Source organism: Schistocerca nitens, chromosome 2, assembly GCF_023898315.1.
Source record: "Schistocerca nitens isolate TAMUIC-IGC-003100 chromosome 2, iqSchNite1.1, whole genome shotgun sequence".
Lineage (NCBI taxonomy): Eukaryota > Metazoa > Arthropoda > Insecta > Orthoptera > Acrididae > Schistocerca > Schistocerca nitens.
In genome coordinates, this window is record NC_064615.1 from 526842230 (window position 1) to 526868659 (window position 26430).

Here is a 26430-nt window from a genome sequence, read left to right on the forward strand (position 1 = left end):
TAGGAAGAAAAGAGCTTGTAAGAGCAGTTGGACGGAATGGACAATGCCTTGAAAAAACTTATAACGTGAATATATGTACTAGTATGCAGTAGTTGTAGTATGTAGTAGTTGTAGTATGTAGTAGTTGAACTAAATCAGATAATGCTGGAAGAATTAAATTAGGAAGCGAGACACTAAAAGTAATAGATGAAATTTACAAATGGGACAGCAAAATGATCGACGATGGGTGAAATAAGTACGAGGAGAATATCAAATGTAGAGTGGAAATAGCAAGGAAAGGGTTTTTGAAAAGAGAAGTTCGCTAGCGTCGACTAAAAAAAATTATGTATTTTCTAAAAGTATTTTTCGAAGTGCAGCCTTGATCTGGTCCGATCTGAGGGTGATCTGGAAGGCAGATCGAAAACGGTAGCCGACAACAGATGTTACTCTGATCCAGAGAGTGTTTTCCCATTTACGATAACAACTAAAATCATGGATATTAAGACATCGCAATAGCTGTGAAAAGAAAAAAAATGAATACGATGTTGAATCAGGGGAAACCGCTGTCCACATTAAATGACCAGCACCTGCAATTAACCCCTCCACCCACCCCGCAAATCGTCTTGGGTCCCTTTATCCCTCCCCGTAACGTACCAAAGTACATAGTTATGTTTGCGTTTCAATACTGGTTGCACTGCAGCTCTATCACACTGGAACTCGAAGCAGCAAGCAGTACTGTGTTCAACATATCCGCATTTTCTACATGTATGAATCTGTGGTAAATTGCTCCAGTTATGTGTGCTGGTAGACGCACAAGTCTGAGAAAACGACTGCAACCATTCGGACGAAACGTTCACGGAAACGCTGTTGAAAACTAAGAGCAATCGCTTTGGGTTCTCGTAGTACCAGGTGGAATAGGTACAACGCTTTCTTCGTCAGAATACATAATTTTGCGGTATTCTATGCACACTACACATTATTAGATGGGCAGACCTCACCAGATAAAGAGAAATACGTCTGGATGACAGCAAAGTGAGTATTTTGATAAAGAGACTGTTGTATAATTTCCATACTAGGTATGAAATCGGGTATGTATAGGGCCTGAACGTCGTGAAACTCTTAAAATTGTACTCCTACAATCCTCCACATCACTCACGTGTGAATTTAGCTCATATATGGTGCTTTAAGAAAGATATGTTCCTGATAGGCAATGTCCCTCTGTGTATGATGTCTGTGCCTCAAAGTTTGTCACCGAAATACTGAAACATGCTATGCAGCACAAAACGTAAAAATCATATACACATTGCATCCTGAATGCAGTGGCCTCCATTTCCTACAGCTTCTTCAGATTATTACACATTTGTGGACAATTTTTGCTCAACTAGAGAAAGGTACTTGAGGCAAGCGGCAGGGGCTGAATGAACTTTGCCAGCGAAAAACAATTACTTTAAAATATTAGTAGTATCTCGAATCCAAATTGAATTTTTCAGCGCTTCGGCCAGAGACTCTAATTATTTACGAGTCTTGAGAGTGGCGAGCAGCTTAGAGAATGGAGTACTTATGTCTTCCTTATCGGGATTCAAAGTAAATTTTGGACTTAAGGCAATAGACCGTGAAATTGTATTCTCATGTTAGGATGAAAGATGGATTTCTACAGCAATCATAGCACATATCATACGTATCTTAACAAAAGAGGGAGAAGTTGGGTGAATAAACGTAACACAATTACTCCTTGTAGATAAGATATTTAAGTAAGAGAAAACTCGTGTAATCATACGTTGGTGGCGTCGTTGTAGTTGGTAATGCTGCAGGGTGGATAGTGGAAGTCGTTCTGTCCGTACGGAACGTCTGGGTAGTTGTAGGCCGTGGGGTTGCTGCCCCCGACACCGCTCAGACCGCCCTGCGTCGCGCTCATGTGGTTGATCACAGCGTCCACGTAGATGCTGCAAATCAAAAGAACGTGATCGTGAGTTCACTATACAGACTCTTTTACAGCAATGCACAGATAATCACGAAAGCAATTAATGTAATTACCATAACTGTAAAAAGTTTTAATGAGTTTCTGCCTAAAGTAGCGTCTAAAAATCGTTATGCGTTTCTTGAAAATTTGTAATGAAAGGTTAATGGTTTTCTGTAGAGCACGTGGGACAAGTAGTATAAGGACAACTAATCATAATAGTTGCCGCAAAAGAACACGGTCTGATGATGCTGGCTTTCTTTGGGACTGTACTGAATAACTTATGTATTTCCCGTTGTGATCAGAAAACACAAATGGTACATCAAAGCCGTACAAACATAATAATTTCTTTAATTAATTTGAAAGACTCACACTCAGTGTACTGTCTATAAATTGGATGTACGAAATAACTTTTTCCCTTCTTTCTTTGAGATTGACTTGCATTACGTACAAAATGGAAACAGGCATTAACTCAATTATCAACTTAATGCACTTAAAACCATTTTTTGACATCCTTGATTCTGATAGCTTCATGTGTGCATTCCTGTTGTATATAACTTCCTCAGCAATAAGTGTCACATGAAATTGAAACTTCTTCTTCTTTCGAAACCATTCAGTTGTATGGCAGAGAAAGACATTTCAGAATTACCTCCACTGAGAATGGACACGAAAAGGCCTTACGTGTGGCATAATGCGCATCAATCAAACTATCACTACCCCCGTTTCATGAATTCCCACACATTTAGCGGTCGAAAATTACAGTTCTCAGTGCAGTGCTAGTGACTTTCCCCACGACGACCCCTAGTTTCCGCGAAAATCGGTGTGGAAATGTTATGCGTAGCCTCTACACCTGTAACACTGAGGAACGTTTACAATGAGTCTAGGGCTGCGGCTAAACTTCACAGCCACCATATTTGCGGTATAGATTGCAACCCAGCCTTTCTACCACTTTTTCTTTTTCCTATTACTTCGTGCAGGATGTCATTAAATAGTACATGTCATGTAAAATTATTTTAAAATAGTAACTTTCACCATAGTTATTTAATCAATAAAGCAATCATTACAGAAAAACTTACTTCAAATGTGTATTCCGCTTGTTATGGAATAAATTACAGAATAGTCTTACTTGCTACCGCCTGCAGCACTTACCGTGCTAGAATAGAATTCTGGATAGTATTTGTCGTAGATGCAACTGAAACACAAATTCTTAAAGCACCACGCATATTTAATAAAAGCTGCTGCCTTGCAGGTACACACATTTTACAGAAGCGATACTGGAAAACACAGTTTGTTTGGATTGAGAATGATTGTCCTTCCTTCGATCAAAAATTAGGTGCGAACCACTCATATCTGATCATTTATGTCAAAGCAGGACACAGTATTGAAGAGTTTATTTCTATGGAATCTATGCACAAAGTGATTTCCCTATTATATTAGTCTTTAGCCATTCGGAAGTATTTCGAAATTTTTTCGTGAACCTTTTAATCCGCCTGTAAAAACTAACATGACAGGGTCGGCAAAATGGAGTAAATTTGGGTGAGCGAATTTTTGCGGCACAAGTGCATGCTTCTCTCTCGCCTACAAATATTTGATCGTAAAACGTCTGATCAGTCTGCACCCCTCCAACGCATCAATAATGTGAAGAATAACAGATTTTAAAAACCCTTCATACAGCACCTTCGTAAACTTCCCTGATTTCGTGCAGACCACAATTACAGTTTAAAATTTGTGAGTCAAATCGTCAACTCTTTTTTGGATAACGTGATCAAATATCCCAGATGGTTCCTGAATACGTAAGAAAACGTAACGGAGTATCTTTCTTGGCGCAGTTTAGTATACTGTCCTGTGAATAAATATCTAATCTTACGCAGATAGGTTTTCACTGTTTGTTCCGCAAGGCATCTGTTATATGTCGATTGGTGCCGGCAGCTAATTTGTTCGATATTAATTATATAACCGAGGACAAAATTGGGGCTGAGAACTTTAGTCTGCATATGAAATCCTTCTGCAGCTTCTAGTACTTCGTCCATCGTTGCAAACTCCTTGGAGCTGTCTAGGTATTTGAAATTTTAACTACGAACCTCAAACGGAAAATACGTTTGAAGAAAGTATGCTGAAATGACTGCTTTATTAATGAAATTATCACGGCGGAAATTACTAATTTTGAATAATTTTCTGTAACATGTACTGTTAAAAGATATTCGTTTCCTAGACATCGATGAAAAGGAATATAGGCAGGGACTGAACACAAACTCCCAGCGTAGCAGCTGTAAACCTTAGCCCTTGCGTTTCTTTAGCTGTCTAAACATGATTGACGTAACTGATATAAGAGGAACGCATAAAACTTCAAAATCGATTATATCGGAAACTTGGAGCTGTCGCATGAAAAGCCGCTAGCTAGGTAATGAGGACAGATCTCATTACAACGTACCTACGACCAATCAAAATCTGTGATTGACAGGTCTGACGGTCCTCTTGGGAGTGGCGAAGTCTACATCTACATGCATACTCTGCAAAGCACATTCAAGTGCGCGGCAGACGGTTTATCGAACCACCTTCACAATAATTCTCTATTATTCCGCTCTCGAACAGCGCACGGAAAAAACGAAAACCTATATCCTTTCGTGTGAGCTCTTATTTCAATTATTTTGTTATGATGATCGTTTCTCCCTACGAAGGTCACCGCCAACAAAATATTTTCACGATCGGGGGAGAAAGTTGGTGATTGAAATTTCGTGACAAGATTAAGCCGCAAAGAAAAACGCCTTTATTTTAATGGTGTCCCACCCAAATCCTGTAACATGCCAGTGACACTCCCTCCCCTATCTCGCAATTATACAAAACGTGCTGCTCTTCTTTGAACTTCCATTACGTACTCCGTTAAGAGCCGCTGAACTATCGCCTGCTGGCCACATGCGACATCTAAGGGGTGTCGAAGGGAATGTCTGTCACAAAGGCGCCTCGTAATGAGTGACCTTTTCGTGTTAACACTTAACGGCGGTGTGTCAAAAATGTTATTCTTGACCACCTGTAAGGAAACCGCTTGAATTCACCGCTGGGCGTTGCCGTTTAGATTTCCAGCGCAGAGGCGTCAAAAGAAGGCGTTAAATTCGGGAACAAGGGGTGCGCCACGGAGTCGCTCGGCAGAGTTATGGTGAAATTTGGTGCTAATGTGATATCATTAGCTCACCTTATAACTCACACGCACTTCTGAACTGAGGCCTGTTTTTCGCGTGTGCCGACACCTTCCTGTCTGAATCGTCGCCGAGCCTCAGGGGGACGTCGTAGGGCGCCACGCTTTTGCAACATACAGAGAAAGGTCATAGACAGCTTTGAGTCGAATTCCAAAGTCACGCGATGCAATGGGAGACAGTTGAGAGGTTTGGAAAAAATGACCCTTTAATTGTGATAGCAGTAAGATAACAGTGCTCAAAACAACTGTTCGCCCTCAGCCGGAGAGGTTCCACAATCGCCTGACCAGCTGTAGCGAATACACGTAAACACGTGCGTCATGGGTGGTTCATCTGGACATCATTTTAATATTTACGTGAAGTATTACAATGTTGACCATACCACTGATACTTCCTGCAAATCGATTTTGGTCAGGCACTGCAGCACGCTGAAATTCATCAGGACTCATCGTAGCTCAGGCCCGTCCAAGTAATGGGTTGGACATCCTGATATTAGATTTTCACAATTTCCAAAAATCGTTGAACGGTAATGCCAGGAGAATTCCATCAACAATACCCTCTGTCCTAGCGTACTGCGGTCGATATCCGTTTGTGGCAACGTCCCTATCGATTAGACAAGTAAAGAAATAGAAACGTATCTCGATCAAGCAATCTAACATATTTCCAGCTGTATTTCAAGCCAGATGTGTGACAGTATTATCACTGACTTCTAAACGTGTGCCATGATTTAGACCTGCGTGGTAGATTGAATGAAACTAGATTAATGTGAAGCATCCTGTTTGTCAGCGAAGAAGCTAATAATTGGTTCTCTGTGAGAAGAAAAAGCTGCAAAGTTGACGGTGTGGAACGTACCGTACTCCTACGTTGTTGCAGCGGTTCACCATGTCGGTGAAGGCGGCTTCGTCTCCAGAGCGACTGATGATCCTGTAGGAGACCGGCTGGTAGCGCTCCCACCACGGTCTGTTGCTGGTGGTGATGGCCAGGTATTCGTTCGGTGGGGACACCTGAAACATGGCACATTGTGGGCTTAGTAATCGGAGTCTGTTAATTTACCTGATTTATTATAAATACGCGGTCCAGTCACATTAATGTGACTACACCCTAAGTTCGACGTCAACGTGCAATCACAGACAACAAGTGGCAACACTGGAAATGGAGAGTATATAAAGAGTGTCGGAGTGGTATGGAAGAAAATGCAGTCTTTGACATAATGCAGAAACCGAGCGATTTGTCTGACGTCGAAATGGGACAGATCATTGGCTTTCGGACCAAGGGTAGAAGAATTTTCGGAACTACTAATTTGATAAACTGTTCGCGAGATCCCTGGCTAAAGTATGCCGCACATGGCAAAATGACGCCATCCAAAGCCAGCGCCGAGGCAGCTGTGTGCACCACGGGCCATAGATGACTGCGGTGAACGACGGCTGCGGTGATGTGTACGGGGGAATATACGTGCAACTGATGAGAAGCTGACCGCTCATATGAACCAAGGGACTACCAACAGTGTCTCTAAAGGACCGTTCAGTGAAAGTCGCTACGTTTGGATCTCCGCAGCAGGAGCCTGGATTTTGCACCCATGCTGACTGCTGTTCATCGGTGACGCAGGCTGCAATTTGCACGCCAATGCACCAACTTGACGACCACTGAGTGGCGACACGTGACCTTTTCAGAAGATATCGTTTTATGCTCCTTCGGACCAATGGGCGTCGTTGTATACGGTGTGACACGCCTGAAAGTGAGCACACTGCAGTAATCGTTTGAAGGGTCCGGACCGGAGGACATTCCCTGGGTGGTATCATCATTCTGGAAGGCACACTGCATCTGTCCTAGAGGCCATATCCACACCACATGCAGTTTGCTTTTAGTTGTCACGACGACACCTACCAGCAGGACAATACAACATGTTACACAGCTCGCAGTGTACGTGTGTGATTCGAAGAGCACCAGGATCAATTTAGCGTGTTCCCCTGGCCACCAGACACCCTGGACTTAAACCCAATCGGAGTCTGTGGGATAATTTCGATCGGACTGTTCTCGACATGTGTCCTCAACCGAGAAACCTATCGCAGCTGTCCACGGAACTGGAATTGGCATGCCGCCACATCCCCATTGCTACTTCCAGAACCTCATTGACTCGCTTCCTGCACGTCTCGTAGCGGTTGTGGAAGATGGTTATTCAGATTTCTGAGAGGTTCTCGCATAAATGTAACTAGGTAGTGAGGTTGTCAGGTGGAATGTGTTGGATTCAAAAAAATGGCTCTGAGCACTATGGGACTTAACATCTATGGTCATCAGTCCCCTAGAACTTAGAACTACTTAAACCTAACTAACTTAAGGACATCACAGAACACCCAGTCATCACGAGGCAGAGAAAATCCCTGACCCCGCCGGGAATCGAACCCGGGAACCCGGGCGCGGGAAGCGAGAACGCTACCGCACGACCACGAGCTGCGGACCGTGTTGGATTCACGTACAAGTTTATTCTACTGGAGACAGTAAAAAGTGAAATGGAGAAAAGTATCCCTTGTTGAACTTTCCAGCAGGGAACATGGAGACTGTAAAGGCAGTCATTGAAGATACGTTTTTAAACGTAGTTGCTACATCACGCAATATACTGCTATTTCATTTATTCAGTTTGTATTAACAATTCTGAACCTGTATTAGTTACATAAACGAAACATCATTTTACATTTTATAACTGGACGATGAACACAGAAATGACATAGCATCTGGCATCGGAAATCGTCTCCTGCCAAATCACTCTACAACATGAAACACGGTTACATGACCGCGATATAGAGCCTGGAAGACAGCAAATTACTGATAATCCTAAAACTGTTTTAATGTTTTGTAAAACTGGCAAGTGTATCGCAGATAAAGCCATTGAAAGTGGAAGACATTACGGACGAGAACTGTTCAGGTTATGCTTTTAGTTATGGAGCTCAAAACGTGTCAGGATGTCAGACAACATATGACAATGCCAGAGGCAAATTGCGAAGCTCCTAATGGATGTTGCTACTCGTAGGAACTCCTTACGAGAACGTCGCATTATTTTTGCTCCTGGCTCGACAGCGTGTACTACACATTGTACTGCACCAAACCAACACGCCCCTTGTCGCAATGGGTGTCACTTTGAGACGCTGCGCGGCATACCAGCAAACAAAAATATTTCTTTCGGAAGAGGTAACTTGTACACTAGAGATGACGGAGTACTTGTAAGCCACCGCTGAGGTTTTCTACCTGGGCGATTAACCGCAGTCGTAAGAGTATGAGGCATTGTATGTTATCATGGGTCGTCCCAGCTGCCTCGAACTCTCAGAAATCTATAGTTTCACGTGTTGTGTTTGGATCTGGCGTTTTATATTACATATTACAAGAAATGTTCATATTTCTTATCCATAGTAATCGCTCCTTCACCTCTGTTACCACCTTTCGACCGAGTTTCGAATTTCGTTACTGAGTGAACTGCTCTTGATCTTGATGAAAATTAATGTCCTGATTATTGTATTATCAAAAAGAATAAACTTGAGTGAAATAATTTTTATATCAAAAAACGAGGTGCATTATAAAACAGATATGGTTAGGATTATAGAGTATACGTATCCCCTGACTTCTGTATTGTTCCAAATCAACACACGGTTCTAACCAAATATCTAAATATGACCACATGGAATCTAATGTGGACTGAATATATTCCCAACACGAAGAATGTATGTTAGAGCTCAAAGCATTAACAATCGCTCCTGGAAGAGCGTGACAAGCAAGTTTCCGATCGAAGATATTTGTAACATGTTAGACTGGTAGCGTATCAGCCGAATGTAAAGGCCAAGGAATCAGTGGAACCCGTCCTTCGTCGAAGAAGGCTTGTATGGCGCTCAACACATGAAATAGTAGGCTGGCTGTAGGAGAAGCGGTACCTCGTGTTATCTTATGGGTTGCTAATCAGACTGTCGTCACTACAGGGAAGTCGAGTGTGTACAAGAGTCGAATAAAAAGCAGTTGCAACACGATTATAGTTCATACTAAACGTTACTGACAGACGTTCAGCCTAATACAAGCTCTCAACGTAATCGTCATGCTCGTCGGTCAACATCCACCACAGAGATGGAAGGCGCCTACGACGTCAACGCATTCCCTCGGTCGACGTCTTGGAAGCACTGCTCTATGGCACAGTTGATGTCTTCTCTTGTGTTGTAGCATGTGCCACGAAGAGGTTCTTTAGTTTTGGCGAACAGGTTGTAATGGCACTGACTCATATCTGGTGAAAACGGTGGATGTTCGAGTAACTCCCACACACAACTTACGCAGGAGTTTCTACAAGGGGTTCACCGTGTTGCTTCGTGTATTGTCATGAAGGATGATGGGATACAGTGCCAGAAGGAAACACCGTTGTGTGCTCCGACTACGTGCCACTTCAACACTGAGCCGCGCATACTGTTTGTGTTTCCTAAACATATCGTCAGGGCCCTCGAACTGGCTTTCAGCACTTTCACTGATTCAAAAACAGGAGTCGCCTCTCACTGTACTCCTTCAAATGGTTCAAATGGCTCTGAGCACTATGGGACTTAACATCTGAGGTCATCAGTCCCCTAGAACTTAGAACTGCTTAAACCTAACTAACGTAAAGACATCACATACATCCATGCCTGAGGCAGAATTCGAACCTGAGACCGTAGTGATCGCGCTGTTCCAGACTGAATCGCCTAGGACCGCTCGGTCACAACGGCCGGCTGTACTCCTGCAACTGACCTTTTGCTATCAGCTACAAGCAACGGGAATTCCATGTGACGCACATCCATAGCGTGACGGCAGTGTTGCCGCTACTTCTTATCCATCCCATGTACTTCGTAACTAATGGGAAAGTACCAAATGGAATTGGGGAGAATAGAAATTTATGACATAATTTCATGACGACAAGGGATCGACCTTGGGATCGATCGTTAGGACCTAGCAGACGAGAAGTAATTCATCCAGATTTAGTCATCCAATACTCGTCCTTGATGCAATGTCTACAAGTACTCCAGTTCTCCTGTCGACAGGTTCCAAACACGCATTGCTGTTGCAACAGCATCAAAGACGACCTGGTACGACAAAAACTCGTTTCCCTGAGATTATCGGTTCTGCCTTCTTTGATCTCATACACTGATATTGCACCACCTGATACTGAACATACAGTGACCTTTGCTGTCATATTCGCATTTTATTTGACTAAAAGATCTTGGGAAAATTTTTCCTCTTCTATTCCATAAGAGAGAGCGCAGCAGGGTTTACATGGTTACCAATTCTTATCAGTCGAAATGACTTCTTACTCGTACAGGTTGTATTCAGCGAGATGAGATTCATTTGCGTAATTCTGTCTGAGTATTACAATATCTACAAACGTTAGTCTCTCAGCTGATAAAGGGTAGCTCTGGGTTCGTAAAGTGCATTTCCTCATGGAAACAAAGTCCTTTTATTTCATCCCGTCAAGTGTACTGTCTCACTTCCCAAATTGCAACATGCGCCTCACAGCAAGGACATTATGCTCCGTAATTCATGAAGATCGACTTCTCAGGTCTCCCTCACATCCATCACCGATACTTACGCCAAACAGAAACCTTTGACGCGGATGACGTCTGTATATATCTGTTACAGACATGTTTTTATTTGTAGTTATCTAACTATGATGCACTGGTGTTCTGCTTGTTCCACCAGATTTGCAAGCTATCAAAACGGTGTTTTTAACAGTAATAACAAACAAGTGCGCAACAGCACCTGACAGAGCACACAAATCACAGGGTAGCAAGTCCCAGAGTATTAACTAGGGTTAAGAAATTTAGGAGTTCCTTCTCCTCTATCAGCCTATAAAACAAGCGATTTTTACGAATTTTTGACACATTAGGAAGGGATTTTCCTGATATTTGGCTAAATTACTCCTCGGGCATGTACACAAGGCGTAATAGGACAGTTTTTTAAGTTTAATTTCTTATTTAGTTATTACAAGAAATGTGACCAAAAACACACGGCAAAATTACATCTTTGTTCCAGACCTTCGGTACTTCAAGAAACTGTACTTTTACTCTGTGCTCAAAATCCTATTGATTAAGAACACCTTTTTTTTAATTTTTTCAGATAAGATTTGCAATACAAAACTACATCTTTCTTCCAGACCTTCGCTAATTCAAGAAACTGTGCTTTGACTCTGTGCGCAGGATCCTATTGATTAAGAACATCTTTTTTTCCTTTTTTTCAGATAAGATTTGCAGACTGCAGGACTTATGTCACTGAAAAGCCCCGGTTTGGACAGGGCAACTTTAACTCCTCGGGCGTGAATCTATGAATGTTAATAGCAGTGTAGCCAACCATTTTGTATAGCTTCTAATAAGGCTACGTTGGATTAGAGAGGCATTAGTGGCCACTGTTCGGCACCCATTGAGAGGTTGGTACAGATAGAAACCGCTTACGCTCTCTGAGCCACTCCGGCCACCGTGTGTGGACCCCGGGCGGAAGAGACGATTCGGTTACTCTTCCCTAGGACGCCGGTGAGTGCAAATGTTCTGGGTAGCAGCTATGTTTGCTGAGTTGCAATGTGTGAGAGCTATGTTTGATTTTCCGGTAGTCACATAGGTGGGTGCTATTGATAATCATGCCGCACCAAATAATTCAATCAGGAAACGGTGATAATTTCAGCAGTATTCAGTTTATTCGATGAGATCTTTTGTGCAAATATAACTTGGCCTTGGACGAGCGGTGCCACCACGTGATGTACAACTTTAGGTATTTAGCGTATTCTGTGCTTCGTGGAATGCTTGTGCTAAATTTTATTTAATTTACCGTCCAATTTGTGTTTCATTCCCAAGGACTTAGTAGCCCGTACTCTGGTGCACCACGTGTGTTTCCGTGTACGCCATGAAGCTCCATTTCGACGTAAACACCTCTCGTGTTCGAATTGAAACCTCAGTTTCGTGACGAAATAGATGTGTTCTTATTTGGTAAACTTATTTACAAAATTACTAAGCTGTACGGAATTTCAGAAGTGTACTTTTTTCACTGAAATTGAGCGCTAAAGGCACACGCAGTGAGCTTACATGTGGAATGGGGAAGCTTTTTTTCTAAATTCTATCTTTCGTTGTGTTAGTGACCAGTGGTGTGTGTGTGTGTGTGTGTGTGTGTGTGTGTGTGTGTGTGTGATCTTGATAAATAGTGTCCAGTAATGTAGCAGTCTAGCCTCATATGTGTCGGTCCAGATGCTGCGCTGTATATTGTACTATGTGTCGATGCAGGCGCTGGCATCCCAAGTAACTGCGTTTTAACTTCTGTATGTGTGTTACTGTTAATGAGAAAATAAATTTGAATTATTGCTGAATTCTTTATTATTACATCTCACAGCGCCATTCCGCTCCCTAGTCAGGATCCTTAAAATCAGTCAGTCTGCACCTCCACTTAGCAATGTTTCAATGAAATTTATCCTGATTATTGCATATACAATATATGAATTGGTGTTTTATTAAATCATCAAATGATATGTGAGGTGTCACCTTTTTATCAGTTTAATTAACATTTAAATAAATTTGGCCCATTAATCAGAAATTTTGTCTGGTACCTGTTGCAGGTAAGCAAACGTAGCCTCTACTTGCAGAGTCATTATTGGGAGTTGGAGAATCACTAACTAGATATTTTGAGTAGCTGCTTTATCAGTACCTTGCAGTAGTAAAAGATAACAGGTATCTTTGCAAAAAACAGACAGTCCGCAGCTCGTGGTCGTGCGGTAGGGTTCTCGCTTCCCACGCCAGGGTTCCCGGGTTCGATTCCCGGCGGGGTCAGGGATTTTCTCTGCCTCGTGATGAATAGGTGTTGTGTGCTGTCCTTAGGTTAGTTAGGTTTAAGTAGTTCTAAGTTCTAGGGGACTGATGACCATAGATGTTAAGTACCATTTGAACCAAAAACAGACATAATGTGTTATAGGATAGCAGCAATTAGTGATTTTACAGTGTTACTTATAATCCGTCTTGATTGCAAAATGTTTATTCATATGACCGGTTTCGGTTCATCTAGAACCATCTTCAGATCTGATATTTCGATTACAGGAGTAACCCGTCCAAATACAGCAACTTTCACATGCTGCGTGTCATGTGAACGTTGCTGTATTTGGACGGATTACTCCTGTAACCGAAATATCAGATCTGAAGATGATTCTAGATGAACCGAAACCTGTCATATGAATAAACATTTTGCAATCAAGGCGGATTACAAGTACCATTGTAAAACAGGTATCATTCGTTAGTTTATCGAAAAAAATTGTAAAATTGTGTATTTTATAAGCTAACTGAGGAGAATGGACCTTTAAGAGCTACTGACTAGTCACAATGTGACTCAATGATTAAAAATCTTCCTGGCCGAAATGATGTTATATTTCCCCAACTGACCCGAATTAGTGACCGACTACAAGTTAATCAGTATCGTTCTGTGTAAAGCTTATGATTGACCCTTCGTTAAATATCCAGTAAAAATGATGTCGCTTTCAAATGAGAATACCTAGAGTAAACAAGGAGCCTTAATGAATGATATCTTAGTAAAGATCCGTTATACTTCACAAGTTATATGGCGTTTCGTCACCTACATACATCATGTGCTTTGCATCTGAAATTTCCATCTCTTATCAGTCATTTCATTTCAAGAATGAACAATAGTCACAACCCCACACGTTTAACCTTTGTGCCAGAGCTGTCTCTTTACCCGCTGTAATTTCATTCTGCAACATGTTCATGTCTTTCTCTACTGTAATATGGATAAGGCTTATCGTTATACTCTATAATTTCGTATATCAGAACGATACTTTCTGTTGACGTAAAACCGTGTTAAAGTCTACTGACTCTCAACAAGGAGCGTGGTGAAATTCGGGGCTTATTCCTCCGTCCTTAAAATTCAGTTGACAATTTAGCCTCTTGTTGCTGGAGCGAAGTCAATGCTCCGGACAAGCTACAAAAACGAGACTAATTCGCAATTACGAAGAAAAAATTTCTGTTCCCACTAATATACAAACTAATTAACGAAATCCCATGGGTCCCTCTCTTTCAGTCCGTAATTAGCTCAAACATTTGTGACAGACATACGTAATCCGTTTTGAAATTGAACACAAATACAAGCACCGGCTAAATTACGGTGAATTGAGAGAGAAAATAGGAATTATATTAAGTGTAGTCTTACAAACCAGCTTTCCAAAGTGTTTTGAAGGGCTTTCGTGCACTCTGAGAAAAGTAATTTAACACTGAACACTACAAGGTTGCTAAAATCGAATAAAGCTGTAAAACTGGTGGATGAGATTTGATAAATGTTATATTTTTACTGGTATAGTGTCATCAGGAAGCACACTGCTATTTTTTCAATATCTTTTCTTTCATACTGTCCTCTATCAGAATTTATCTTTTGGATAAATGAAAGGAGTTTCTTAACTAACTCCGAAAAAGGTACTACCGAATGTAGGCGTTAGAGATGAATGAACAACGGAATAAGTGAATTCTACTTAAATTTTGAATAAAAATTAACAGCAATGGCGGCTGACGACTTTTAGCATAAGAAGTCACTCTCAGTCTTCCAATGGTCAAATAGAGCTGAAGAGCGGAAGGAGGTTCAGGGCACTCTTTTGCCTTCTAATGTGGAATCGCCCCTACAGAGAGGAAGAATCACCAATCATCAGCGGAATGACGCTAAAGAAGACAATAAGAAACCACTGCATTAAAAACATATAATGCGCACCCACAGAACATGTGGCCTGTAATTGAAAAGTGTCACAATAATCGCTCCATTGGTAAAAGATTCCAGACTAGTTCCCTATCCGAATCTCCAGGAGAGAACAGACAAGTGTCGGATGACCATGAGAGAAAGCTGGATTAACTAACGAACGGATAATATTCTACAAGTCCAGGTGTGGAATATCAGATGTCTGCACATGGTAGGGAAGCTAGAAAATCTGAATCGGGAAATGCTGAGGGCCAGTCTACTAAATATAGTAGGGGGGGGGGGGGGGTCGGTGAAGTGAAATGGAAAGAAGGCAAGGAATACTGAGCAGACGAGTATAGAGCCACAGCAAAATAAAATGATATAACTGGAGTAAGATTCGCTATGAGTAGGAAGGTAGGCCAGAGAGTTGTTTGCAATGAGAATTATACTGTTAAAAGCAGAGGAGGGAGGGAGTATGAGGAAAGAGTACACTGAAGAAGTCGATGAGATGCATGACTTGTCTGATGACAAAACGAAAATCTCATTCTGGAAACATCCTCCAGGCTGTGGCTAAGCCATGTCTCCGCAATATCTTTTCTTTCAGGAGCGCTAGTTATACAAGGTTTGCAGGAGAGCTTCTGTAAGGTTTGGATGGTGGGAGAAGAGGTACTGGCAAAAGTAAAGCTGTGAGGACGGGGCGTGAGTCATGCTTGGGTAGCTCAGATGGTAGAGCACTTGCCCGCGAAATGCGAAGGTACCGAGTTCGACTTTCGGTCCGGCACACAGTTTTAATCTGCCAGGAAGTTTCATATCAGCGCACACTCCGCTGCAGAGTAAAAATCTCAACGGAAGGAATGATTCATGAGTTCCAAAGTACTATCAGCAGACCGGCAGGAAAAAATAATGTGCATAGGAAGTTTAAAGAATGGAGTAAAATGGTCGGCAGTTGCTCATAAGCCACACATTTCTATCTCTATTGATCCATCGTGGACAGGGGACATCGACTGTTTAAGTACTTGTGAACATCAATAAAATTCACCAACAGCCGTGTAATTTAAGATGTTATTTTATTTCATTTTGAAATCTAACAGTTTCAGCATTTTACTATGCTATCTTCAGGCCCCATATGCTATTCTCCAAATAAACGAAAATTTTATATAGAGCTGTATATCTCCGGATGTCGTTAATTCAGATTTAACTCTAGCGCCCCCTTCGATAACTTGATAGCAAATCGTCGAATGAAGCACTAGTGTAAGGACTGAATTCACGATATCCAGAGATTTATCGCTCTATATGACATTTTCGTTTATTTGGAGAGACGTATATGGGGCCTGGTTCAAATGGCTCTGAGCGCAACGGGACATTCTTCTGAGGTCATCAGTCCCCTAGAACTTCGAACTACTTAAACCTAACTAACCTAAGGACATCACATACATCCATGCCCGAGGCAGGATTCGAACCTTCGACAGTAGTGGTCACGCGGTTCCAGACTGTAGCGCCTAGAACCGCTCGGCCACCCTGGACGGCTATGGGGCCTGACGACGGCATAGGAAATGCTGACAGTGGTAGCCTTCCAAATAAAATAAAGTTACATGGCTGTTGGTGAATTTCATTGACATTGACAAGTGCACATTTATGTAATCAGTGCTAAGCGATGCCCGAGATGGCGGAAACAGCGACAAACGCTAAATATGGAAGAATATGAATACGTTTTACAGCATAATCTACTATGTATTGTAGAGGAACATCTGCAGACTATGATTGTTTGTATCAGCATGACACAGCAGCCTTTTATAAAGCAGCAACTTAAAGGCAATGGATTTCGGACAGTTACATTCCTGAAATGGAGTGGTTTGCTCAGAGTCCGAACTGACCGTCGAAACGCTTTTTAGGTGAATTAGAGCGTCCAAAATTACTACAATCTCTAATGTCCAATAACATATGTTCGGAAGGGTTGGGTCAAATAGTATAGATTTCTGTTTTATGGACAATGAGATTAGTAGTAAACTGCAGAGCAACAAATTTGTCACGTCGACGGTGGTCAAACATCACTTTAGGGCAGTTGCTGTTTCATATGAGACCAAAAGGAGTGTGCTTTAACACCCGATGTACATTTAGCTCAAGCTGACATTAGGCTATTAGGTAACCGCAGTGATGAGTTGACTGAATGGTTATTTTAGCTGACCTGTACGCCGCCGTAGCCCTTGGGCGCCAGGAAGCGCTCGCACTCGGCAGCAATGTCCGACCACTTCCACTCGAACAGGTGGACCATGGCGCTGCGGCCGTCCACCACGTTGGGGTCCCACTGGGCGGTGGCGGCACCCAGCAGGGCCGCCAGAAGGCACAGCGTGGCTCGCATTGTCGGCAGTTTGTCGGAGCAGTGCGACGCCTCACTGAACGTCGCTCCTTTTATACAAGTGCACATTAGCAAACGTAAAAGCGCTTTGAACTGATAAAGTACACAGTGGAGGGGCGATAATAGTCTTGTTATGTCTACCGTATCGAGAAAATCCATGAGAAGAGTTTTCAGAGATTATAAATACATTACGATAGCTTCGGTTATGTTTGTACAAAGCCTGCTCTCGCGTGAAGATCTGAAGATTAGGTGACATGCTGACAGGCAGACGAATTGACTTAGGCACAAACACCGGTCGCATCCATTACTGTGTATGATTTGCTGCGCCCTTCGAGATAACTTCAAATTTATGACTGTAATACCTGCTGATTATGTAATAATGAAATACTCTGAATAATTTTGCTCCTAGATGTAAGTACTGACCGGTTCGTTCCATGCACATAATGTAAATTTCGATACCAAGGACAACACCTTTGAAATATTATGTATCTACGAAGGGGGTGGTTTGTTTCATCAGTCCTCTGCCAAGTTTCATGCTGCCCGCCATGAATTCCTCTCCTACACCAACCTTTCCATCTCAGAATAGGTCTTGGACACAACGACTTTCATTATTTGTTGAATATATTCCAATCTTGGAACTCCCCTATCGCTTTTACCCTCTACAGTACCCTCAAATACGGTGCAAATTATTTCTTGATGTCTCAATACACGTTCTATCACTCCTTCCATTCTTCTTGTTAATGGTTTTCACGAGATTCTCATACAGAGAACATAGAAAGAGCGATCTACGTTTTACGTGGAAAAAAATTCAATAGCCAAGATAGCAAAGACAGTCTTTCAATTGTTATAAATGTCATCTTCTGTTCTGTAACATAATGCATGTACATGAAATATATCTTCTATCATGATTTATGAAAAAAATATTTGAGAAAATACTTTTCGTTTGACATTACAAACACAGGACTGGAAACTTTACATTTACATACCTTCAAAACTTTTTTGTTATAAAACGTGTTCCACTCTTAGCCAGTGCCTCATACCATGTTGTCATTGTAATGAATAAAATACAGCACATTATACACACGTTTGTCGACAGTCAAACCATTTACAGCTAAAACGCACTTTGTGCACATGGGCATGTTCGCATACGTGGCACTCACAGAGGTTTGTTACTTCTTAAAACACACTACATACAGTAGAATGCTGATTTTTACATCTGTTTGTGTTTACGCGGCGTGTTAGGCACATCGTGAAGTACACGGTGCAACTGAATGACATTGAGGCAACAATAAAGCATGTAGATAGTTACACCCACTAGAGGTCTTGTAAAATCAGGGAGTAAATTATTCTCTTTTTACACTTAAAATTACAAACTTTTGTCAATAATCTTTCAACATTGTAACGATTACAAAACTGTGCTGCTTTACGTACACGAAACATCTTTTACAAAATCCTCTAATAGTGAACATGTAAAAACAATCGTGTACAAAAAACAGCACAGTTTTTTTAATCGTTACTATGTTGTAGATTATTCACTCTGTGAGTGCTGCGTATGTGAACATGCCCATGTGCACAAGCTTCTTTTTGACTCTAAGTGTTTTTATTGTAGGCAAACCTTTGTATAATGTGATATATTTTGTCCATTATAAGAAAAGATAATATGAGGTACTAACTCACAATGGAATATGTTTTACAACAAATATTGTTTTGTAGGTATGTAAATGCAGTTTTCAGTTTCTTATTTATAATGTCAAGTAACAAATCTGAAATATTATTTCATACATCATGACAGGAGACGTTTTCCATGTAAATGCTGTCTGTAAGACACCAGAAGATGACTGTTACAACTGTCGAAACACGTCCTCATTGACAAAGATTAATTTATGCAATATTGGCTATTAACAGCTTTTCCCAAGACTTCATTCTATTTAAAACGTTCTTCAACTCTTTCTCACTTTCTCAGAGGATAGAAATGTCATTACCGAATCTCATCATGCTGAATTTTAATCGCATTGGTCAACCTATCTTTTATTTTCGTCAATGTTTCTTCGTTGTATAGATGGAATGGTAAAGAGGCGAAAGACTATATTCTTGTCTTACTCCTTTTCACATCATGGTCTTCCATTCTTATTGTACATACGGAACATTACCTATCGTTCCTTCTAGCGTACACTTATTTTTCTGAGAATTTCGAACATTTGAACCATTTTACATTGCCAAACAATTTTGTAGGTCGACAAATCCTTGGAAAATGTCTTTGTTTTTCTAAAAGCTAACTTCCACTATCACTATCCACGTCATAGCTACCTCTCTGTTAATTTCTGTTTGCTACAGCCAAACTGATCGTCATCTAATAGATCCTCAATTTTCTCTTATATTTTTCTGCATATTATTCTTGTCAGTAACTTGGAAAAATTAATTGTTTAGTAGATTCTGCGGTAGTCCTAGTTGTTATAGTACCTAGCTCTCTTCGGGATTGTGTGGATGATATTTTTCCTTGTACAAACTAATTCTAATAATCGTTTGGTTACCACTTCCATCAATAATTTTATATGTTACAAAGAAATGTCGTCTACGCTTTTCGTGTTATTTGCTTGTAGGTTCTTTTACACTCTGACTCATATATTGTTTCACCTATGACTTCAATATTGACCCACATTTCTTCTTCCATCATATTATGAGACAAGTCATTCCCCTCCTGAGGTATTCTCACTGCAATTGTAATATTCCTTACCCTTGACGCTGCTGTGATGACGTGTTAGATGGCAAATTGTGTCGCTCTGTGCACCGCCTCGTCATGACTTGGGCACTAACGTGGATCGAATTTTATCTCTTCGCAGAATGCGTGGATAGTATTACACCGTAGGAACTTATCATTAGATGGTCTCAACAGTCACGCAGAATGAGCTAGTATACATGTCCAGAAGATCAGGGATACAGACGACCTCATAAGACAGGAGGTACTGCAGGATAAGTCACATGTAAAAATACACTAAGTCCCTCTCAGTTCTTGCAACACAAGAGGCGGATGATGAGCCACTGGCCTCAAATTCGATACGAAAGGGGTTTCAAATTCCCTTCAGACCACAGAGATTCACAAATTTCAGTGTATATCATAAATCAGTCCAGGTAAATGTCTGGAAGGTCCCTTCTGGAAGATATCAGCAGCTCTCTGTGTCATGCTTACGACTTTACTCAGTCTCTAATGGAGCAGGTTAAAGTCACTCTTCCTCCACTGAGATCCGCTACCATTGACACTCTGATCGCTTCAACATCTATAACAACGTTTTGAGGACTCTTTTGAAGTAATGTATGGATCCCGAACAGAATACGATGGGTTCCTTAGTAGTCTCTCCAACGCACTTTGGTCCTCCACACGCGGACTGTTTGAACCTATTGGCCCCGCCACCCTGCCTGACTCCTAGGCAGTTTCTCCGAGCGGTCCTATTTGAAAAAAAAATGGTTCAAATGGCTCTGAGCACTATGGGACTTAACATATATGCTCAGCAGTCCCCTAGAGCTTAGAACTACTTAAACCTAACTAACCTAAGGTCCTATTTGACTAAAGACTGAATCAGAAGTTTCTAATTGCGAGCAATGAGTAAAGTAGGCTTTGCTTTTAAGCTCTATTTCGATTTGTTTACGACGCTGCGGGCAATATTTGCTGCAGCTGCAGAAACAGTTATGAAGGACATAGCAACCTGGCCAGTTAATAACTGAAACAGACCAGACCCAGAGATTTAGTTAGCGTAGAGGTTGATGCAGTGGATCCTTTTCTGGGAGCAGCACGTTTCAGATTACCGTCGTCTCATTCAGTTGTATGTTTGCACATAGTGTGAATTCGGGAATGGTTCTTTTGGAAAAATTGTGAAAGATTTTCTTCCTCGCCCTTCCTCAGTCTGACCTTAAACTCCTCGGTGTTGACGGTACCTTAAACGCTAACATTCCTTCCTTTCTTCGATGAAAAGTGGTGTCTAAACTTTCAAGTATGAAGGCGAGTGGAAAGATTTGTTGATCCACCTTTTTATGTTTGTCACGTCTGAGCCGTGGCGGCTCTCGGGATATCGAGTTTTGCCACCTGTTTAGATCTCTGATCATCGGCTCCGACGCGAGAGCGAGGTGGCGCGTTTTGGCGTAGAGAAAGGAAAATGGTCACTAGAGAGAGGTGAGGGCAGTACGAGCCTAGCGAGTGTTTCACTAAGTGGTCGCCGATTTGGCCGGCGTCGGCAATACTTTTGGTGTGTTGTGGACTAATCGTGGACCCTAGGAGCTTGGGGCCCGTCCACGGCTGTTGCTGTTGCGGACCTGGTTCACTTATCTGCCAATTGGAGGATTAATGCTGTCAGACGTGTACTTTTGAAACGTTTTAAGGTAACTTTCGTGTGCTTTTGTCATTTCATTTGAATATGTTTTCTGGAGGTCTTTATTTGCAGGTATGTTTACCCTGAAGTTGTTTTAAGTGCAATTTGCTATGTCCTCTTGAGTTCGTATTCTTAATTTATTGCGCGGATAGGTGCTATGATCTTTTAAGTTCAGAGTGTGTCGAATAGTACAAGTTATCCGAACCAGGATTTGTTTCACTGACATTGTTATCTTGAAAATCTGTGATCATTGTGGGCATCTGTTGTTTTAGCCCCTCTCAGTACTCGTATTTAGTTTGGTCCAGGCGACACTGAGTATTGCCGAACAGAGGTCGTATTCAGCAGCTATGTTACTCCGCTAGATATTTTCTGGAGAGTTTTGGGTGTTGCCTCTGCATCGCAAAAGCAATAACTGTAAGGCAGATTTATTTAATGAGCTAGTTATATTGCAATTTTAATGTGGTTTTCATTCGAACATTTTAAGATTTAAGTTTCTTGTTCACCTTCGGGTTGTATATTGAGATTGGTATATATTTTTTACTGTTATTGTATTTTCCTAAGACAGAAGAGGTTATTATGTTAATGCTTTCCTAAAAATGTTTCTGGGCATGAAGAATTTCACGGGGCTCTCCTGTCCCCGCTAATAGCGATTATCACTTATTGTTTAAAATTATTTATTAAGCAGAGTTTGTGATCCCCTGATTTTCCTGGATGGAGATCTAGCCCTTTGTTATCATCATCTTGTTCTTTCTAGACGCAAATCTTTTTATTAGTATGATTACAGCCTCCTGGGGCTTGTTACCTTGAAAGGGAACAGCTTGTTACAACTCATTATAATTAGCTTGTTCCATCGCATTATATTGAATACTATAGATGTTTGAGATACTTTAAACATTTTTCCAAATTTAAGAAATGTTATTACTCGAGTGAAGAAATAGACTACCTGTTTATTTAATTCACAATTACAGAAATGTTCTTCCTTTCCTTAATCCCTCTACGTTGCCTTAGGTTAATTAACTTTGAGTTTGTATTAAGAGTTCCTCTGCTGGTAGTGGCAAAGAAGAGATGTGGTCACTCTGTAGGTTGGTTAGTGCCAACATAAATTTGGGGTAAAGACAGCGATATTGCACCTGATTGCCGGGGTAGTTCGGGTTTGGTAACAGGTTACCCTCTCCTCCAGGGCGGAGGAGAACTACCGGTGAGGGCCGCCATGACAGGGACACTCTGGGGGAAGCTGTTGAAATGAGCTGACGGAATCGAGGGCCATCTCCGTCTTTGCCGCCAAATTCTTTGTGGGATGATGTATAATTTATTATATTGTTATTAATCAACTCTTTTTCAGGATGGAAGTAGTTAGCATGTCGTTACGACCACTCTTTCTTTGAGAAATTTTCTTTGTAAAATTAAAATTTCCAGTTAGGGTTTATTTTCCAGAGGTGAGCATGGGGGCTCGCATTATCCATTTGTAGTAATGAAGTCAGTTAGTGCCTTCAGCACACGAGACCAGCAAAATTATCGAAAATCATATAGTTCTACATTTAGCAGTAGCGTTTTACAATTTTAAATTTCTTACTTGTCTTGACAAAGTAACATGGGACCTCATGCCGCCTAGTTAGCTTAACACGTGGTAGTAACTGCTGATGAGAAATTTAGACGATGATTCCGTGTGAAATCTGCTAGGATATGCGTGTGTTTTGTGAGAGTTACTTAAGGCTCTAAGCGTGTGAATTAATTTTTGGCAAATCATAAATTTTCTGCTTGGATCTTTCGGTTCATGACTATTCCCATTTGCAAGCAGCAACCTAGACGACGCTCCACGTCCTAACTAATTGGTAAATAATAGGTCGTGCGTGTGAATACTGTATAGATTGAAAACAAGAATGAACAGTGGGCTGAGTACAAAACAAATTTGCCGTTGGAGTCGATCTCCCACGTGGTGTCGAATTGCACCGCCAGCGAGTTACCAGTTCGTTCTTGAAAACATTTAAGGTGAGGATGCTTGCGTGTGCTGCAAACTGTCTATTTGCGTGTGCCAAATTTTATAGGATGTTTTATTTTTAAAGAAATTGGTTTTGTGTATGCGAGAGATGTTTGTGTCTCCTTTATTCCCCCGGTGTTCCCGTCAAGAATATTTGCTATAATTTTGAGTAAGGGAACGTTGGTGAGACGTAATGGAGAGAGTGACCATTGAGGAACCGAAGTGCGTTTCATTAATTTATAACGATTCGGTCCAAGTAACAACATGGGGTGCGAATTTCTACCACTGTCCAAGCAGACGGACTGCAGATGGAGTGACGTAGATCCCTCCCCTTTTCTAGTGCAAAACATTATAAACGAGATCAGATCTCCGATACTATAAGCACCTGTAATGCGAAAGAGTGTTGAATAAATTTCTGATAATATGGGAACCTTCAGTGACAGGTAAGATAAAATCTGTTTGTCTTTGCTTTGTTAACTGCAATTACGAGATCGCTCAAGTACTGATAAAAAATGGTTATAACATTTGTAAAGTTTCTGAGTAAATAATAAAAGTCTTATGAAAATTTCATGGATTCAGCGACTGATCATAACATCCCCATCCTGTGTAGAGGACAATGTTAGTACTAAATTGAAGTCATGATAAACTGGCGGGAATGAAAATTAACAAGGGTAGGGAATGAAAATTAACTATGGTAGGGAATATAGATCATTTTAGAGCGTGGTAATTAGTTATTTGCCCACTTGGTTGCTTGAGCTCTCCCCCACATTATCCGTTGCGAAATCTTAATATGATAATCACCTAATCAATCAAATACTAACTTCGGACCGGTCCCCTTTCAATTAATCCTTCCGAGCATTGAACCAATCGGGTAAGCAGCGTGTATATGAGATGCCTTGGCACACACGCAACCGGCACGCTGTAAGATAGATTGGGAGAGAGAGGAAAAAGATAACAACGTGAAAGGTTGTTCAACCTATCATAAGTAAATTTTGGGAATTGTCGTTACTGGTTCGACCATTTTTAATCACTAAAATTGTTACTGACTGCCACTTGCGGTCTAGGTGTAGCGCCTTTTGACTACCAAACAAAGCAATCTCGGTCCCGGTTTCGAATCTCGCCACTACCTAAATTTTGAATAAATATTATAGTCAATGGCGGCCGAAAACTGGTGGCGTAAGAAGCCACCCCCGTTCTTCCAAAGGCCTTGTCAAAGAGGGCGAAGGAGCCGACAGAGTTTCAGGGCACACTGTGTCCATTGGGGTTGGAAACTGTCCCATAAAGGCGGAAGAATCAGCAATGATCAACTGCATGAGGATGCAGAAGGAAATGGAAACCAGTGCAGTATATCACAGGATTTGTGGACTGTAATTGGAAGAAGTGTCACGATGATCGCTGCATTGGCAAAAGATTCCGGATTAGTCCCTCATTCATCTCTGGGAGGCGCTGCCAAGTGGAAAGTGACAATAAGAAAAAAACTGAAGAACTGATGAAAGACTTTCTACGACTCGGGGCATGGATTGTCAGAAGTTTGAAAGTGGTAGGAAAGGTAGAAAATCCGAAAAGCGAAATGCACAAGCTCAGTGTAGATATAGTCGGGCTCAGTGAAGTGTGTGGTAAGAATACAAGTATTAAATGTTAGACAACTGTAGCGTAACATCAACAACAGCAAAAAATGATATAACAGGACGAGGATTCGTTATGAACAGGAAATTAGGACAGAGTGTGAGTTAGTGGGAACAGTTCAGTGATAGTGTTTCTCGCATCAGGATTGACAGCAAACCACCATCGACAATAACTGATCAGACTTACACGCCGAAGCCGAAAGCAGAGGATGATGAGATGGAGAACGTATATGAGGATATTTAACGGGTAATTCAGTACGAATGGAGATGAAAATCTAATGCTGAGGAGGAGTTGAGATACGACTCTAGGAGAAACAGTAGAACAAAGGGTTACGGAAGAATATGGGCTTGGCAGTAGGAAAAAGAAAGGAGAAAAACTAATTGAGTTCTACAACAAATATCAATTATCAATAGCGAATATGCTGTTCAAGACCACAAGGGAAGGTGGAATACTTTTGAAAGGCCGTGAGTACGGCAAGATGTCAGTTAGTTTACATCACTGTCAGGCACAGACTCCGAAATCGGATATTTAATTGCAAGGCTTACCCAGGAGCAGATATAGACTCAGACGACAAATTGGTAATGACGAAGTATAGTCTGAAGTTTAAGAATCAACGCACAAGGAAGTGGGATACGAAAGTATTAAGGAATGAATGCACATTCTTGAAGTTCTCTGAAGCTATAGACAATGCGATAGCGGATAGCACAGTAGGCAGTCCATTTGGAGAGGAATGGACATTTCTAAAACGGGAAATCACAAAGGTTGGAAAGTAAACCGTAGGTACAGGGAAGGAAAGTGTGAAAAAAACATGGATAACAGAAGAAATACTTCAGATGATCGACGAAAGGAAATTATGAACAAATCGCGAATGATATGATTGTCATAAAGACTGATTCAAAATAAAGAATTCTTCCGTGGCATTAAAAGCAGGTCGGTAACATTAAAAGTCCAATGAGAGATTAACTGTTAAATGCGGAGGTGAGAGGGGATATGAGGAATGGGTACGTTGGAGACTTCTACGAGGGGGATGACTCGTCTGACGACGTGATAGAAGGTGAAAATGGACTAGATAGGGAAGAGCTATACGATCCAATACTAGAAACAGAATTTAAAATCACTTGGGAAGACTGAGGATCATATAAAGCAGAAGGGATCGATAACAACCGAAATTTCTAAAACTGTTGCAGGAAGAGGCAATAAAACGACAATTTGCCTTGGTGTTTAGAATGTCCATCAGTCATTCGGAAAGAACCTCATTCACTCAGTTCCGAAGATTGCAGGAG

At 41.3% G+C, this 26430-nt stretch overlaps 1 protein-coding gene across 1 annotated transcript in view; it reads right to left on the minus strand.

The window, feature by feature from the left end:
* Positions 1–17260, minus strand: part of LOC126236518 (alpha-amylase-like) — a 34353-nt gene extending 17093 nt beyond the window's left edge. The window contains exons 1-3 of the mRNA XM_049945883.1: positions 17012–17260; positions 5980–6131; positions 1757–1922 (exon numbers count right to left, since the gene is read on the minus strand). Coding sequence (XP_049801840.1) covers positions 1757–1922; positions 5980–6131; positions 17012–17251 — 558 coding nt within the window. The 5' untranslated portion in view covers positions 17252–17260. The remainder of the gene's footprint in view (positions 1–1756; positions 1923–5979; positions 6132–17011) is intronic.
* Between the last annotated feature and the right edge of the window lie 9170 nt (positions 17261–26430).